The sequence below is a fragment of the Camelus dromedarius genome, chromosome 13, assembly GCF_036321535.1.
Source record: "Camelus dromedarius isolate mCamDro1 chromosome 13, mCamDro1.pat, whole genome shotgun sequence".
NCBI lineage: Eukaryota > Metazoa > Chordata > Mammalia > Artiodactyla > Camelidae > Camelus > Camelus dromedarius.
Genome location: NC_087448.1, coordinates 60477163 through 60496417, shown reverse-complemented (window position 1 = coordinate 60496417; position 19255 = coordinate 60477163). Strand labels below are relative to the sequence as shown.

The following is a 19255-nucleotide window of genomic DNA, read 5'->3' as shown; positions in this document are numbered from 1 at the left end:
TTAACTGAAATTAGTTTATATTAAAAAAAAAAACTGAATGGGCTATTCATTCCTAAACTATTGTTTTTATTGTATCTTCTCCTTAAACATGTTAGAAGACATGGGATGTTTATCAAAACAAAACACAGCAGTTCACAGCACCATATTATAAATAAGAAACCAATCCATTACCGAAGCAAACTTTATAATTAAAATACCAGGTACTTCTGTATGGAACCTCATGCTAATAAAGAGGAGCAGCATAAGGGTTATTCTCCAACTAAGTTGACTCTTTGGGTTTCTGCAAAAGTGGGAGGGCAGAGCCACCGTGTTTTCTTTACTCACTTCCTGATACAGCTGTTGCCTCGCAAACAGATACATTTCTGAAGAACGAAGGGTGTGCTGAGACTGTGAAACACGGCAGACACACGCATGCTGTACTGCTCCCTCCTGATGTCCCACTAACATTAAAGCGATGGGATAAACATACAAGACCAGAAAGAAGAGGGACGATAGTAATAAAAAAAACTTGAAAGCTGGAAGGCAGCTGGACAGGTGGTGACTAGGGAAAGTGGACAGTGACAGTAGGAGATGCCCGAGCAGGCTAATGGGCACCACGGGGTCCCCCAGAGGCTCAGGCATCAGGGCCCTCAAGTGACTCTGTAAGCAGGGGTGCAGGTGGGCTGCAAACCAGAGGACCCACTGCAAATCTGTCTGAGATTCTCCTTTCTTCCAGTTAGCTCTGTGAATGCTGGCAAGGCTCATGTCTGCTGGGCAGGAGACTGAAGGATCCCTCTTTAGTGAGAATGACCAGCCCAAAACATAATGACAGCTGGGAGTTACCCACACAAAACAGCCCCGCCAGTTTAATCTGCAGTGAAGTCCACCAGTGGGTCAGAGTTCTCTGACCCTGATGAGCTTTTTGGTGCCATGGTAAAAGATACTGGAGGATAAACTTTAATGATAAAAACAAACATAAAGAAAAAAATTGGAGCAACAGAAACAATACAAGGAAAGAAGAAATGTCAAAGTTTTAAACAAGACATTAAGAGAAGTAGTGGAAGATCCTGTAGGCATGAAACAAGAACAGATTTAGGAAAATGAATACTGGAATACGAGAGTTGTCAGAAGTTGAAATTTGGATAGCAGAAATAAAAATTCAAAAGGAGGGTTGGATGATAAAGTTGAGGAAATCTCAAAAGAAGAAAAACAGGGATGATGAAGTCATGGCATCAGCAGGGAGGTTCTACATCTGTTTTGTAAGAGAAGAGAGAGAGTAGATGTCACAGAAATGACTAAAGGACATTTCTCAGAGCTCCAGGCCATGTTAGGTGTCCAGAGTTAGGGGGCCTACCGAGTACTCAACAGACGCATGAAAAACAGCTACATTAAGTCTTTGAATCATGATCTTTCAAAACCTTCTGGAGAAAAAAGCTTCCAAAGCTGGGTGGAAACAACATGCCACAGACAAAGAACCAAGATTAGATTATCTACAGAACTGGACTTTTCCACAGAAACGCTGAGCGCCAAAGACAACAGAGCAGTGCTTTCCAAATCCGGAGGAGCTAGATCTCCAGCCTGTAATTCTTTCTGCAGCTGACTGTTAAATAGGCCTGAGGGCAGAAGGCAAACACGTCTTCACATGCAGGGTCTCGCAGTTCCTCACAGTCTTAGGGAGTTCAAGAAAGAATGTGCTCCACTAAAATGGGGTGTGAACCAAGGAGAACCAGACCCAGCACGGGGGCTGTGCAGGCCAGAAACCACTAGGAAGGTCAGAGGCGATGAGACATCCCCAAGGAGAAGATGGAACTGATGCCCCTGAGGGAGAGTGAGCCAGAGTGAGTCAGATCCGGCTAAGTAATGCCAGCAGAAAATTCCAGATAGTTATTATCTTTAAGAAAACAGAAAGTCCAACGAGAACGGTCCTGTAATCCTCTGGCATGCCACGGCTCAGATTTGAGCTCTCCTCACCCAGCAAGAACAATCAGCACTGATCTAAGCAAACCTTATCTTAAAACTCTATTAGGAGCTCAAGAGAACGACATACTTATCCACTGATTTCCTATTTTGGAAAGTAATATCTAAAACTGAAAAACTGAGAAAGCCATGCGGACCCACTCTTCTGAATATGAAAGCAAACGCCACAGACACACAGTAAAGAAACGAAAGTGACTATGGTGAGGAAGTAGGAACGGGGGGTGTGTGTGGAAGGAGATGGGGCAAAAGACAACATTTTCTTGTTGCCTGGTGGAATGACTTTAAATTATAAACATAACACACGGACTTTAAAAAGTTCATTGGAAAAAATATATATTTCAAAAAAACCCACCCACTTTAAAAATTACTCATAAATTAGGTCAAATTATACCTTAACATTAAATGGAAAAAATTTAGGTGAAGTACAATGTGGAAGATGGAGATTATATATATATATTTAACATTTAACATTACCCATGTTCAAGGGCTGTAATTCTGAATCAAAGGGATGCCTGTAATTTCAGCAATACTCCTGGATGTTTTCTAACACCTAATAACCCTAATTGCCTTGGATTTCCTGAAAGTTGTGGGAAAAATTTCAATGAATCTTTCAAGTAAGTCCTTTGGAAAAAAAAAACCTAAGGTGACACTTACATGGAAATGAGCAGATGCACAAATTGGTTTCTAAAACTTACGTTGCATAAGAAAAAATAAATCTGCTCTTTAGTCTTTTTTTTATTTAAGTGCAGGAACAGAGATGTTTAAATAAAAACAACAGAAGAAACATTTCCATGGTGAAGGGTACCTACTGTTAGTCAGGCTGATGATACATGCGTACGGGGTGTGTCTCCTTTATGGGCACAAGATAAATGTCAGTGGATCCCAAAGAGAGACATGAGAGGCTAAAATTTTAAGTCACGCTAATGCTGTGTCAATCAAATAGCACATAAATAACTAAAAAGCATGCACATGAACGTAAAATTTAAAGAAGAAAAAAATAAAAGCATGCTCTTTAACTTAAAAAAAAAACCCGTAAAACCCTAGAACTGTGCTGACAATACCATAGCTACTGGGCACTTGAAATGTGGCTAGTCTGAACTGAGATGTACTGTACTTTGAAGCCATAGTACAAAGAAAAGGATATAAAATAGCTCAGTATTTTTTCATACCGAGTGCATGCTGAAATGACTATGTTTATATTGCGTTAAATACAGTATTAAAATAAATTTCATCTTTCTTTTTACTTTTTAAATTGTGGCTACGAGAAAATTTACAATTACATATATGGCTTGCATTTTTGTCTCGTATTACATTTATATTGGACAATGCTGCCTTAGAACAACCCTGACAAGGAAACTTCATGCTTTTTAAGTTACTAACCCTAATTTTCAGCTATCAACGCTAACCCTAATGTTCGCCATTTCTAAATCCTTCCTTTCAAACTACAAAAACCTAGTTCGTTGACTCTAGATCTGTTCATAATAGCTGATTAAAAAATATCTCATGCAGAGGGAGGGCTTTACTTCTAGAGTGGCCTCTTAAATTAGATTCTCTGATTTTGGAGTCCATTAACTATCAGTATATTATATTCTTCAACATAATAGAAACATGTATCTAAATCTGAAGACCAAATATACCTTACTTAAAAATTTTTAGTCTAGGAAAAAATATTTAAAAACATGTCTGATAATTTTAATTCTGAAAGTGTAGTTTCTTTAAAGTTATTTGGGAGGATTATATGACATCTGTTTCTAGAGAGAGAACTGATCTTTGCAAATAGATGCATAAAAGTCACAGATTATAAAAACATCTCCTGAAACTGTTATGCAGACTCCCACCACGAAGAGAATTCACACAGAACCAGGACCAATGCTAAGTATGTATTAATTCTTTCAGTAATATATACCGAGGACCCGCGACGTGCCAGGCACTCTCTTAGACAGCGGGATGTACTAGTAAGCAAAATCAGACAGGATTCTTGCTCTTGTGGAGAAACATTACAGATAAAGCACTACGGAGGTGGCAGGTGCTATGAGGAAAGGCTATGGTGCGACACAGCGTGTAACCGGGGGCGTGATCTCGTCTGGAGAGTGAGGCAGGTTGACGGAGGGACGGGCTGGGGAGAAGGGAAGAGTCCACACGTGGAGACTCAGGTGGGTGAGAGCATACAATGGATACTACACTGCCCATCTGTATCCCTTCAGGGCCCTGGGAAAGCACGGAAAGGCAATGGGAAGCCACTGAAAGAGTCAAAGAACAGGTGCTCTTGACTGATCACTTTTAGTCTCTGAAAAGACCCCTTGGGCTGCAGCAAAGGACATGGTGTCCCGGATGGTGGTGAAGACGAAGAGAAATGAAGGGACATAAAAGCTCAGGTCAACAGGCCTCGTTGCGGGTTGGCTATGTGGAGGGGCCGTGGGGAAGGTCGGAACGACCCCACGGTTTCAGGCTTCCATGTGACGGTGTTACTCACCGTACAGGGTGACAGCGGAGGTGAGGTCTGGGACGAAGAGAGACCGAGGGAACAGGGTGTTCCGAGAGAGAGAGCTCAGAAGTACTGAAGGCTGTGGATGGGTTAAGACAGTGAGTGGTCATATTACACATGACCAAGGGATTCACTGACTTAAGGTTAACTAGAGGCTCAGACGGGAGGAGGGGTGGGCTGTGAGTGGGCAGGGAGCAGGTGGAAACAGTGCCTGCAGACCCCTCTTCCCACAACAGGCTGACTGTGGAAGGAAAGAGGGCTGGAGCTGGAGGGTGCTGGGGTGGGGGTGTCAACGGAGAGGGGTATTTTTAATGGCAAGAGAAATTTACACTTGTTTTAAAACCTGATGGGAAAGATGTGGTTGAGGGAAAAGGCTGAATTCACAAGAGAGAAAGTACAGGACTGGGTTCTTAGGAGGTGGAAGGGGATGCAGAGGTCGAAGGGCTGGTCTTAGGTGGGAGAGGGAACGTACTCCTGGAAAGGAAAGGAAAGAAGAAAAAATGGGTTCCTTCTTTTGCTTTGATATTTCTGAGCTTTTCTTTTTATCTTCAAAGGAAAAAAAGGAAACTTAAGGAAACAGGATGTTTTCATGCCTCTCAATTTATACTGTCTACAATTACAGTGAATACATAACTTTATACCCTATGTTTGGTTTTAGATTTTCAAAATAACAGATTAAGTTTACATATGTAAGTGTCAATTTTGTTTATACCTGGATGTTCATTATGAGAACATGGGGCTGCCTCTCGTTACCTGGAAAAATGCTGTATAAGAAGATACACATTCTGGTTAGGAACCTACCATCGTTCGATGTGTAGAGATGAAAACGTCCGTGAAGCTGCTTCTCGAGTTAATAATTTGAACCCACACTGTGTGTCCCTGATTCCTCTGACACAAAGGAACCACACCAGAAAGTGGAACCCATACATGAGAAGAGTACGGAAGTAAGAACGCTGAAACAAAGACAAAATAGAAATGACTTTTCCATTTATCTGTAAAGGAGACATTGAAAACACTTGGCTGCAGACAACTGCATCTTAATACTGAATTCCCTGGGTAGATCCTACATATGAATGCCACTGTTCCATTAGTTGCGCTGGCAAAGTCTGTTCTAGAAGCTGAGGATGCCTACTGCTCAGAGCTGGGCTGTGGGGCCAGGACGTAGTTACTCGCTTCCTGGAGGCTGAGTCAGACAAGAGGAATCACATTACCTGTGAGACTCAGGGATGCTCTCTGCCAAAAGCATAACAAAGCAGGTCTGGGGTTGCTCTGAGCAAGGAGAATGTTTCATTCCCCTTCTATTTTGTGCCTCCTTGCCCAAATATATTTCAGTTTCAAAAAAGGTGAATTACCAGGGTACCTTGGAAAAACAAAACACTAAGATTTGAACCTGAAGTTCGATACCTGGCTAATGAGAATACTGACAGAAGAGAGACAGCAGAGGTCACAAAAGCCACGGACTAGATAGGAGCCTGAAACAAAAACCCAGTCTCTCCAAGTCTGACAGATATCTGATTAAATACATTTTAACAATTAAGTTCTTTAATACTTTGGATATTTAACTTAAGTAGTCTTTAATCCTACCTGAGTATTCACTACTGTTAACAGTGATTAATCTTGTTATTAGCAGTAATGTGACATAGTGCCATTATTCACTACCATTGCAAACTTTAAAACATAAGAATAATAGATCATTAGTCATCACTGTACTCAAGACTTCCCTATATAGAATTAAAAAAATAGCTTAAAATCTTCCATAATTATGGTAATACACACATGGAATGACAGATGACCTATGCAAATGAGCCTCCCAGTAAGACTCTATGTAGAATATTTACTATCTCATACTAGTAAATAAAGGTCCCTTCCTCCTTTTGGCTTTTGTTTTTCATAATTATAATCTTTAGCATCACTCTTCATTCGCATGGCTTTTTCTACCCCCATGGCACAGAAAGAACCATGACTCAACAGTGGTAAGATGACACAGGAGAAAAAGCCCTGAACTGAGCAGACCTGTATTTGAGTCCTGGCTCCGTTAATAATGAGCAGGCGGACCTTGAGCAAGTTACTTCCACTCTCTAAATCTCACTTTCCTCATCTAGAATGAAAATGCCTGCCTCACAAAGTTACTGTAAGGATTAAATGAGATAATATTAAAGCCTTTAGCCAAGTGTTTGGTAACAGAAACTCAATGAATGCATTTAATAAGGGAGAAAGACCTGAAAACTCACTTCCACTTCCTGACCACAATTTCACTTGTGTATTGCACAAGGCAAGAAGGGAAGGAAGAATAAAACACTTATCTACAGGGTATTAAAACACACTTTTTGAAAAGATCTAGCACTCCTCATTTATCACCTGGAATCATTCGTTATGTTTTGATGTAAATATGTCTTACCTCTAAGTAGGTAGGGCAGAAACCTCATCTTAAAAATACTGTGGGAATCTCACAGCTTGCTCAGTGCCTTCCATTTAAAATATTTCCAATAAATATTGGTTGGCTGATTAAACCTCCAAAAGAGCATTTATGCTTAGGAAAGGAACAAACAATTGAAAGATAGAAAAATAAAAATGAAAAGGTAGAAAAATAATACCTATAAACTATTCTCCTTGATGATTTTCAGTGTGATTTAGATGAGCTTACTAGTTACCAAATAAAAATATTCATGACTGCTTTGGCTTGGACGTTAATAGAAGGTTTTTTGTTTGTTTTAGGATGATGGCTACTTTTTAAAAAGTAAATGTGGAGCTCATATGAAGACCTTAATTTATTTGATTTCTAACATATTTAAAAGCATAAAAATATAATCTACAGAGGAATCTTTCTTTAATTTTTAAAACTTGGCAAAATATCTTAAAATTAGAAGACATCTAAAAACATATTATGGGCTGGACATAGTTACATGAAACTAACAGTCATACAGAACAGATATTTAAAAACAAGAAGAAAAAGACATTTGCTACTTCAATATTAACAATAATCCTTAATGTTTATGAAATGTAAACAAGGAATTCAGGTGAAATTTAACACTGACTGATAATTTTATTATCTTAAAATAAGAAGTTAATAAGAAGTCCCAAGGCTTAAGCAGAGACTCTTCGAAGAAAATCTAAAGACATCAAACAGTAATGGATTATATTTTGAGTCCTTTAAAAGTGAGAAACTTGAGAACACTGAGAGAATGTAAACATCACTCTTGGAACTGTTATGTGGGCGTATGAACACTTTTAAGGATGCCTGAAAGACTCCATTGGTGCTGTATTGTCACACACGTTTGTCTTCCAAGAGAGCAACAGGGCGGACAGCAGGATGAACGGAGAATGTGTGTAAAGGTATTTAGGAAAGATAAGTCTGAAAACCATACAGTTAAGCTACTGAAGTTGCTGTTTACTATCTTGATTAATAGTGTTACAATTTACACATTGTCCACAGACTGAGCACCACAAAGGTTTATATTACTGACAGCACATTAAGAGAAAACCCAAGCAGCTGGGAAACGGAAGGCCATGCTGCAGTTTCTTGGACACGTGGCAGGTGGACGTGTACCTCTTGGAGAGGACCTTCTGTAAGGCAGGTACGGCTCCATGAGAATCGCCTAGACTACAGGTCTGCTCAGCAGGAGTTTACACAGCGGCTGAGAGGACGACTGCCGATCCCTAGTCAGTGGACCATTTATCCTTTTTCTACAGAGTAGCAGCCAATTCTGTAGGGCCCAAAAGCACCATACCAATCACTGACTTTCAGAGATGGAGGCAGGGATGGATGGATGACAAGATAAATTATAAACATGTAGATCCTGGGATAGATCCCTTGATTACTGGCTAAAAGCAGTGGGGAAAAGAAGATTTAGACCATCGCACAGTCTCATCTAAATACTATCCTGGAAAAAATTCAGAGCTTTCAATTAATGGATGTTCTAAGTGAAAAGAATTTAAACCATTAAAAACAAAACCCCAAAACACAGTTTGTTTCTACTGTTGCCAGCAGTACAGATCCCAACTATTTTTTTGCCTAGATCACTCCAAATGTTTCCTAATTGCTACTTTCTTTTTCTCCAATCATTTTTTCCTTTCCAAGTAGATTACCCCTTTTTTCCCTATTTATGTATTTTTTTAAAAGGAAAAAAAATTTATTCACGAAACCCTTAAATTAATGTCTAATTTCATTAAGTGTTTTGTTTGAATACGTATTTTTCATACAATTACATTGTATTTACAATATCATTCTATTTTCATATAACTTAATATTTTAGTATTTCCCCATGTTATTGTACAGTCTCCATTATCATCTATTTTATTGGCTGCCTGACATTTCATCCAGGGGAGGTACCTATGCTGTCTAGTGTTGGGGTTTAGTATTTTATAATTTCCAGTACTTTACAGTTATAAATTGTGTGCTGAACATCATGCACATACACTTTTTCTTTCCTTACCTCTTGTGCATCAGTAGAGTGATGACGGTGACTATTTAATCTCAAACTCTCAGTTTTAAATTTCTAGGAGTTTGATATTTCTATGTTTAATAGATTAACCTTTTCTAAATACCAGTAAGAGTCCATAGGGTTATAGAGTTACATCTAGATGCTGAACATGTTAAATAACTTATTTCTTATAAAAAAGGAGAGTTCAGGTTCTCACATTTGAGCAAAATCCTTAAGAGGTTTTATGACTCTGCCATTAGTATATCTTGGGGAAAAAAATTGGAATTTTTTTTATGTCTTACTTCAGAATCATTGAGGGAAAGGTTCAATCTTTTATTCCTTTGGTTCTCAAACTCTGGTATGCATCAAGTGACCTGGGAAAATATTAAAAATGCAGACTCCTGGTCCCAGGGCTAGAGTCTGATTTAGTGTGTCTGGGATTTGCCTAGGAATATGCATTAAAAAAGAAAAAAAAGCTCCTCAGGTAATTCTGACCTTATGCTGAAAAGTCTGGCTTCATTCTCAATCTACCTGATCACTCTAATAGATGAACCATTGAGACTACGATACACAGTTACTATGCTTGATACATTAGATCTACATTTTAAGTGAAACAATGATTAAAATAAAAAACATTGCATAGAATAATTCCTGTTTATATTTTTCCCTCCAAGTTACTCCAGCTTCTTTAGCCTAATCTATAAATTACAACCTGAAGGTTAATGTCATCAGTGATTTTTTTTTTTTTGAATATACTGAAAGGGCAGTACAATGTTACAAATATGAAGGTATAATGCTTTTCTAAGAGAAATAGTTAAAAAGATTTAAACTTTGAATAAAACTTAAAATATAGTACTTAAGTATGCTGACATGGGAAAAACTAAAGGCAAGTTGATAGGTTCAGAAACGCATCATTTGGAGAAACTTGCCTTATAACTGAATGGGGACTCTCTTTGTGTCTTTAAAAATAAAAAATCAAAGAGCTCCTTGTATACTAAATTGAAGTGAAGTCTACATCCTTGTATAATCATGGAAAAAAAAATCAATTCCTAAATGTGCCAATCTTTTCTTTCGAAAGGACCCTCATTTTTATAAGATTAAGTATGAAAGCTTATTTGATGCTAATATTTATGTAAAAAAAGGAAAAAGACGCTGATCTATGGTTGATGAAAGCCTCACCTGAGCAATTGATTCTTTTTCCAAATGAGCTCGAGATCCACATGCAATAGCCATTTGATCCTGAGGAAAAAAGCAATGAAATAATTTTTCCATATTTAAGTATCATTCATAGAAATATTTATTTTCAACATGAATATCTTTTTAGAAACTGATTTTTTTTTTAAAGTAACATTAGTTGCGGAGGGTACAACTCAGTGGTAGCAAACATGCCTAGCATGCACAAGGTCCTGGGTTCAATCCCCAGTACCTCCATTAAAAAAATTAATAAATAAAAAAACCTAATTACCCCCAATAAATAAAATTAAATATTTATATATTAAAAAAATAAAAGATAAAGATCTATACTAATAAAATATAATTAAAACAATAAAGTAACATTAAATATTTTTAAAGGTTTATTGAGGAGTTCAGAATATGTACACCTTAAAGAAGTATAACTGTATTTACTAAGATGACACTATTCAGGGCTAAATATATGGGGCATGTATTATTTCAAAATTCACATATTTAAATAATTTTTCTAATTAAAATATTGTATCAAAATAATTATAAGAAAAATTAGTAATATTAGAAAAGGATTATCTGTAGACAGTATGATTTTACATATAATTATTACATTCTGGAAAATCCAAGAATATCAACTGAAAGACTACTACAAACAATAAGAGAATGTAAAAAGATGAGAGGGCACAAGATGAATAGATATATAATATTTCAGCCTTCATATGTACAAGTAATAATCAGAAGATATCTTTTATATATTTCTGTATTTATAACATCAATAAAAAAGAGAAATCTATAAATAAACTTTACAAGATATATGGTAAGATCTAAGTAAAGGGAACATGTAAATGTAACCAAGGGAAACAAAAGAATCAGGGCATACTGTGACCACGGACAAGAGGATGCAACGGCATGACTGAAAAGTCAGTGCTCCCCAGCTAATCTTCAAAGTTAAGGCCATACCAACGGACATATCAAGATAACTTTTCATTGATTTAGATAAGCTGATCTGGAATATTGGGGGGAAAAAAGAACCAAGAAGAGCCAAGCAAATTCTAAAAGTGAGGAAGGACTAGCTCCAGAGGATTTAAAAATATATTATAAAGCTGTAACAATTAAAACTAAGGTACTAGAATGTAAATAGATAAATCTATGGATCAGAATGGAAAGGCCGGGGGGAGGGTATAGTTCAAGTGGTAGAGCGCATGCTTAGCATACACAAGGTTCTGGGTTCAATCCCCTGTACCTCCTCTAAAATAAATAAATAAATAACACATCCCTCCCACCCCAAAAAGAATGGAAAGGCCAGAAACACACACACACAAAACATATGGGTACTTAAGAGTATGATAAAGATGACATTTTAAATCAGTGGAAAAAAGATGCTGTGGTCTATTTGGTAGCCATTTGGAAATCATATTAAATGGACCTGAGGCAAATGCTAACTAGGACATACTCCAGATATATCAGATTTAAGTGTAAAATATCAGAAGTAAGTCTTAAGTGATCCCAAAGACAGCACAAATACACAAAACCCAGAATACATGAATTTGACAATAAAATTTTAAAAAATTGTGTGGCACAGCAAAAATCCAACCATATTAAAAATTAAAAAACAAATAAATTAGGGACAAATAATGGTAATTTATACTACAGACAAAAGGCCAATTTTCAAAATGCAGAAAGTGCTCCTACAAATTACTAAGAAAAGTACTACCCAACTCAGTCGGAAAAGAGTGGTAAAGTCTTTTAACAGAGTTCACAAAAGGAGGAAGTGAAAATAGCTCTTTAACAACTGAAAAAATCCTTACCTCAGTAACGCTTAGCAATGCAAATCAAACCTATCAGTTTTTCCCATATACGCACTCTATATGCACAGCAATTTGAAAACTGTTACAATTACAAATACACATACAATTTGGCCCAGCAATTCCACAACTAGGAATTCTTCCCATAATAAACCTGCATGTGTGTAAAAAACATTCATGGACAGTTGATCACTTGACTACTGTCTGAAGCAGCAAAAGGGACTAGCTATGAAGCTGTGCGTGAGGAAGCACTCTGATGTACACATAAGGCTCAATCTCCCAGATAAATTGTTAAATGGAAACAACAGAACAGTGGACAGTGTGTTACAATTTGCATTTTTCAAATAAAGAGTATATATATATACATATATATATATCTTCTAGATGGAGATACAAGAAATGGATAACACTGTTCCTTCTGGGAGTAATTAGGCAAATACTAACTAGGACATACTCCAGATACATCAGATTTAAGTGTAGAATGGGACTGAGAAATGAGGGGCAGAACTAGGTTCATTGTATCCGTTCTTAGACCAACCATCTGAATTTTGAACCATTCATCAAAATAAAATTAAAATGTGTTAATTGTAAAGAAATTGGCAAGCATATAAATTTACATACATAATACAACTATTATAGAGAGGAAAGTCATGTAAATCTCACTGCCTAAAAGCAGCCACTGTTAACATTTTGTATATCGTGTTCTTTTTGCCTCTGCATTTAAAAAAATCATAACTGAAATTTATCCATGTATATCATGCTCTTTTTCATTTAAAGTAATCTGAAAATTTATTATATTCAGGTTTGTTGTTTTTGAGCTTTTGGTTGTGGGTATTTTCAAACATACACAAGAGTAGAGAATGTAAGAACATGAAGTCCACGTACCCACCATCTGGCCTCAACACATGGCCAACTGCCAACCTCGCTTCCTCCAAAGCCTTTTACTACCACCCTACCCATCTGGGGATTATTCTGAAACAAATTCTAGGCAATACCAGTATCACACCTAAAACATTAAAAACAAATCCTTAACACCATCAGATATACAGTCAGTTTTCAAATTTGCCCAATTATCTCATAAACATTTTCAGTTTGCTTAAATCAAGTGCCAAATAAAATTTCTCCAATTTGATTGGTATTTCTTTTATCCCTGGGTTCCTCTTATTCCTTTTAAATTTTTTTCCTGTAATTTATTTGTTGAGGAAACCATGTAATTTGTCCTGTAGAGTTTGTTAGATTTTGGATTTTGCTGATTGCACCCCCCAGTGACATTTAACATATTCCTCTGTACTCTGTATTTCCTGTAAACTGGCTGTTTGAGTTAGAGGCTTGATAAAATTCAGGTTTATTTTTCAAGAACTTGTCATAGAAGTTGCATGTCTTTCTTTTCTGTGTGTCAATTGTAAGGGCAGTATAATATTTCACCATATAGGTTAACAATACTTTCACCATTTACCTACGTGTTGACTGTTTCTAATTTCATTTTATTATAAAGATGTGTAACAGAACATCTTTGAATGTAAAACTCTAACTGTATTTTGGATTTCTTCCTTTGAGAAAGTCATACAACTGGAATACTAAAAGTATAAATGTTTTTAATGTATATGGGCCAAATTATTATTTAAATTAATTCCCACTGAGTATGATATTTTACTATTTCATCTATTGTTCTTGCCAGTTCTGATTATTTTCATTTAAATTTGTGAATTTGATAAGGGGAAAATATAACCACATATGATCTAATGTTTTTAAATAAAAAGGTAAACTTTTGGGGAGTTTTTATTAGCTATCGACATTTTCTTTTGGAAATTACCTGTTATATACTTCGCTTACTATTTAATTTGGTAAGAATACTTTCTTCCCTTCTTTTTCTGGCAGAGGTATTTTGCTCAGGAAGGGAGAGAACAGTTTTCTTAAAGAAGAATCACATAAAAAGTTCAATTGTAAAATGCAAATAAGCTTTAACTTTGAATCCAAAAAGAGCAGAAACATTACTGAGCAAAAGGGCAAAAAAAATCCTTCTACCTTTCAGACACTGAGTAGAGTTAAAATGTCATTTAACTAAACTAAAAACAAATTAAAAAAACGCAGATGCTTTCCTTTTAAAATCTCCTTTTCTTTCAGCATGAGTCTCTAAAAGCTTTTAAGAGAGTTTTGTGTATCTGTCATTCTGATACAAGATAATAATCTCATTATCAGATGGACTTCATCTAAACAGCTCTTAAAGTAGTCAGTTATTCTTCAGGAATAAAGGATATTCTTGTTTTAAAAACTGCCCATATTAGAAAATGTATGTAGACATGGAGTCTCTTTCTTCTAAGCTCTTCCAGACAATAGCTGAATTTCTTACGGCTTTTTTAAAAAGAGTATTTTAGTTACTATGACAGCTGGCTTATAAAAGCAGTAAAAAGTGGTACTGTAATATATTCTAGAAAGAAATGCTTCAGCAGAATCTCTCTCTCTCCTAGTACTGCTTCAGTTTTCTCACAACTCACTGGAGAGAAGAAATAGACTAGAAAAATTACAGAAATCCAATTTATATTAACAATTATAAAAAAGTAACATCAGAATTAGTTCTGAAAATCAAGCACAAAGACTAATGTTAATAATCATAAGCTATTGAGTGCCAAACACACGCTAACACTGGACAGACATTTCAACGATTTTAATCATTACCTCAGGATTATGAACTTGGGCTCAGTGTCCTTATGTCATAGACGAGGAAAATGAGCTGGATGGATTAACTTGCCCAAGTTCACATGGGATTTGAATCTAGATCTATTTGAACTTCACATCCAAAGTTAAGAAATATACTGAAATGGAAATGGAACTCCAACAGACAAAACTGACTCCACATGAGGTAGATACAGGAAAAAAAGTTGAAACAGTATAGAAATTAGTTAAACGAAAGTCAGATAGTAAAATTAGTCATATTCACCCAGTATGAGCAGAAATGAAAAACTTGATATATGAAGCAAACTAGTGAGTTAAGGAAAAGTTTTATTTATTAAAAAAAAAATGTTTTGATTAAAAAAATTCTTTCCCTCCCCTCTTTTTGTGCAAAAGCAATATGAGTTCATTGTTAAAAATAAATGAGAAAATTAATCTAAAAATACAAATTTGAAAAGAGATCCATAGTTCCACCATCCAGAGACAACTGATGTTAACATTTTACTTTATAGATAAATATATCTGGATACTGGAGATTGAACCCAGGGTCTTGTGCAGATGTTTAAAATTTGCTTTTTTCACTTAATAATGTATAATGAAGAACCATCCTATATAATGACTTTAACCAGTGTAACTTAGTACTGCAAATTTTAGATTGTTTCTAGCTTTTTCCTCTCATTAAAAAACACCACTATATAAAAAAACAAATAAGCAAAAATCTTTGAAAATTTATTTTTATATACATTCTTAATTTTCTTAAGAAAAATTTTCTCAAATCTGGGCCAATGGATATGTATTGCTGGGTCAATGGATGTAAATTATTTAAGGCTTTTGATTCATATTTCTAACTTGTTCTAAAAAAAAATACTATATCAATCTGCTCAGACTCAACAGATAAATTTGGCAACACTCATTCTTTTTCTCTTTTATTTGATGAAAGGTGCTTTGTTACTTCCCTGCCTTTTAAATTAAAAGTATTTTCTCCTGACAATCATGAGGATATTAAATTTACAAAAATTTCTGTGGTTAGGAAGAATTGTGGTTGTTAAGACCAAGGTTTGAATCTTCTAGAAAAGGGGTAATAAATACGGCCTGTGGGCCAAAGTCAGTCTGCTGCCTGTTTTTGAATGGCTAGTGAGCCAAAAGTGGTTTTTAAAAGATTGTTAAAAAAAGAAGAATGCTGCAACGAAACCATATATGGTCCACAGAACCTAAAATATTTACAGCCAGACCTCAGAGATATCACGGGTTCGGTTCAGACCACAATAAAGCAAGAATTGCAATGAAGTGAGTCACACAAATGTTTTTGGTTTCCCAGTGGATATAAAAGTTATGTTTACACTGTGGACTACTATGACACTGTAGTCTGTTAAGTGTGCAGTAGAATTATGTCTATGTTTTATTTATTTATTAAAAAAATTTTGGGGGGGAGGAGGTAATTAGGTTTATTTATTTATTTTTAGAGGAGATACTGGAGATTGAACCCAGGACCTTGTGCATGCTAAGCATATGCTCTAAAGCTTGAGCTATACCCTCCCCCCAATAGCATTATGTCTAAAAATATAATGTGCATACCTTAATTAAAAAATAATGCTGTTATGCTGTACACCAGAAACTGATACATCGTAAACTGATTATACTTCAATAAAAAAAAATATATATATATAAAAATAATGCTGTTGGCAAATGGTACTGATAAGACGTGCTCAAGGCAGGGTTGCCACAAACATTCAGTTTGTAAAAAATGCAGTATCTGAGTAGCGCAGCAAGGCAAAATGCCCTAAAATGAGGAATGCCTGTATTCTCTGGCCCTTTACGGAAAGAGTCTGCTGTTCCCTGTCTAAGAGAGATGCACTTTCCAACTAGGTTTGCTGGCACTAAACAAACACTTGCTCTGATAGGCAGCCCTTGCCCTTCGAAGGTCTGGGAAACACACTTTGTGATCTGCTGAGACAGACTCTTATGGAAATTTTATTATATACAATCTACCTCTTTTTATGTTTTTTAAGACTGTCTTTTAAATTTTCGCATTCTCCTTTGTTAGATTTTCACAAAGATCTCGGCAAAACGCTTGTGTAACTCCCTGGTCTATAAAATAAACAATCTGGGAAGTGAAGGGATCCCTTTTGGAAGCTTGGTTATCCACCTACGTACTGCAGGGGTGAAACAAATATGCCAGGTTCTTAGACCTGCCCACATGGTCCACAGAAAAGGCAAGCAGTAAGTGGCATGTTCTTCTGTTCTAGGAACAAGCAAGCCACGCATACACATAGGAAATGTTGGTGTACCAAAACTTCACTTGGCCAAGGAGTCAAAGGAACATCTTGGGTCATTAGTTAGCAATCACTGCAGATTGAATTGTGTGTGTGGTTAATATCTGTTTCCTATAGTTTTTCTTAATGTAATTTTACTCGACATCTCTTTCATATCCATTACATTTAATTATCTGTGACCTTAAAAGCCTAAAAGCCAAGCTTGTTGAAAGTATGTCTAAATGAGAATTTAAGGTACAAGTCATGCCTGAGGAATTACTCTCTGATTATGGAGCATAGACATCTTGTCACCTGTTTCCCTGTTTAGGGACTTCTTTTATTCTATGTCAAGTAGTTAAGCCACTGAACAAGTGATCATCACATATTTTGTTTGATTACATAGAATCAAGCATATTTTTTTAACAAGAGGTAGAATAACTACTGGTTAGGAAATCGAAAAGCTGGGAGAAAATCTCTGCACATTAAAATAATACAAATAAAATATTTGGAATCAGATGTAAATCCCTATTGCATTTGTTTGTCATACAAAGCTCTAATTAAATTATACACATTTAGTTCAGAACCTTAAAAGAATAATTATTTTCAGAAATGTCAAGCAACTTTATTAAGTTCATCCAGCAAGAATAATCAGACGAGAACATGTGACCTGGTGACTCTAAGAAGAGATGGCAAGTGAGAAGCACAGTGACCCTTGAGCAACACAGGTTTGAACTGGGCTGGTGCAGGGAGGTGTGGGGTAGGCGCCCCTAACCCCCTCCTTGTTCAAGGGGCAGCTGTGATAAAGGATTTCTTATTGTTGCAGTTAAAAATAAAATCAGCTGTGAAGAAAGAAAACAACAGAAGCCACTGAAGAACACGCTGGAGAGCCTGGCAAACCAATGCTGTTTGTAAAGGACATTTAAGGCAGCTACCGCCATCTAGTGAGTCAGCCATGTAGTCATTACAGGACTTGACTACTCTGAAACCCATGTTCCTGTTTCATTATTTTCAGAACTATTCAAGTCACTTTTCATTAGGGCTGAAGGGAATATATGTCAGGCATGCTTATCCAATTTGTGGCTTAAATGAATTGAGAAGAGAAGAGCAACTGCATTAAAGGCAGAAGAAGAATCTACATCTTGAGAAGCGGAAACAGAACATGCTGATGTGTAACAGGGATGAATTAAGAGCACACTTCCATTCCTAAACAGGACAAAGCAAAGGAAACACAGGAACAGAAATAACAGCTGGACCAGTATAAGGATGGGAGACAAGGCTCAGTGGCAATACTCAGAGGGAACAAAGTGATGTTGTAACCAGATCCTCACCAGCTTCAGTGGAAAACGACCAGGATGATAAGAAATGTGCTGTTTTAAAACTGAAATAACTACTGACAGCCCAAAGTAGAGAAGACTCATGGAAAACAGCTTTCACTCTGAAGGGTTGTCACAAAGAAGTAGAAATAGACTGTTTTGTGCAGATACAAAAAATAGAACCAACCAAAGGGGCTGATTAAAAGGAGACAGATTTGCATTTACTGTAAAGAGGGGCTTTATAACTGAGTTGGGAAGGATGAGAAGATTCCTTTTAATGTCTCTCTGCAAGTTAGGGGCAGAGGGTAAGTTTTCTGAGCACAACACCGAGTGTGCATAAGCTTTGTCAGAATTGGGAGTCCTAATTCAAAAATAATTCTCACTGGGTTGACTCAGAGACTACGGATTTTGGAACTTTAACTACTTATCAATTATCTTTCTTTTTCCACCTCTTCCGAATAGTGCTATATCATGCATATTGATAAAAAAATTTTTAATAAATTGAGTTCAAGTTAATTCAAGTAAGTTGTGATACCCTTAAATAATCAGGCATGTCGTGAGGTACCCAGAACAGGCTGTGAATTAACAGCTTAGTCATGATCATATACTTGAGTTCTTCAAATCTCAACATTTCTAGTAACAGTGCAGTACACTGGATTATGATAAGGAACAAAAAGATGACATCAGAACTCCTGTCCTCTTTGGAGTAGTACACCGGCTACCAGATTCACTAGAGGAAGGTGCAGAGTTTTTTTCCTGTTTATAGTTTGTCTGACCCTCTAACTTTGCCCCCACTGTAGAATTACATAAAGTCAGCTGCTAGCAACCTCACATCTTCCAGTCTCTCTCCCACTCTTAGGTCCCCATGCTAGAGAAATAATGCAAGAGAAACACTAAGCAAGTCTCTGTGGGTCCTCTGGGGACAGAACCAGGAAATCAAAGCCAAGAACTTCACCAGCGGCATTTTTCTTTTAGCTTACCATGACTTACTAAGAGGTGGAAGAAAAACTTTTTTAGTAAGAGTGAACACATCACATATCCAATAATAATGTCATATATGACATAAGGAAGCCCTGTCCAACAGAACTTTCTAGGATTTTGGAAATGTTCTACATCTGTCTTAGCCAATAAGGTAGCTACCAGTCACAAGTTTTTGCAATGTGACCAG

At 36.5% G+C, this 19255-nt stretch overlaps 1 protein-coding gene and 1 long non-coding RNA gene across 2 annotated transcripts in view; one reads left to right on the top strand and one right to left on the bottom strand.

Annotated features, from left to right (window-relative positions):
• Positions 1–19255, bottom strand: part of ALG5 (ALG5 dolichyl-phosphate beta-glucosyltransferase) — a 36185-nt gene that overhangs the window by 3766 nt on the left and 13164 nt on the right. Inside the window, exons 7-8 of the mRNA XM_031465924.2 lie at positions 10042–10101; positions 5243–5394 (exon numbers count right to left, since the gene is read on the bottom strand). Coding sequence (XP_031321784.1) covers positions 5243–5394; positions 10042–10101 — 212 coding nt within the window. The remainder of the gene's footprint in view (positions 1–5242; positions 5395–10041; positions 10102–19255) is intronic.
• LOC135322783 (uncharacterized) lies at positions 7658–17829 on the top strand. The gene is made up of 3 exons (XR_010383636.1): positions 7658–8016; positions 17382–17499; positions 17598–17829. It is a non-coding gene; the product is annotated as an uncharacterized LOC135322783 (long non-coding RNA).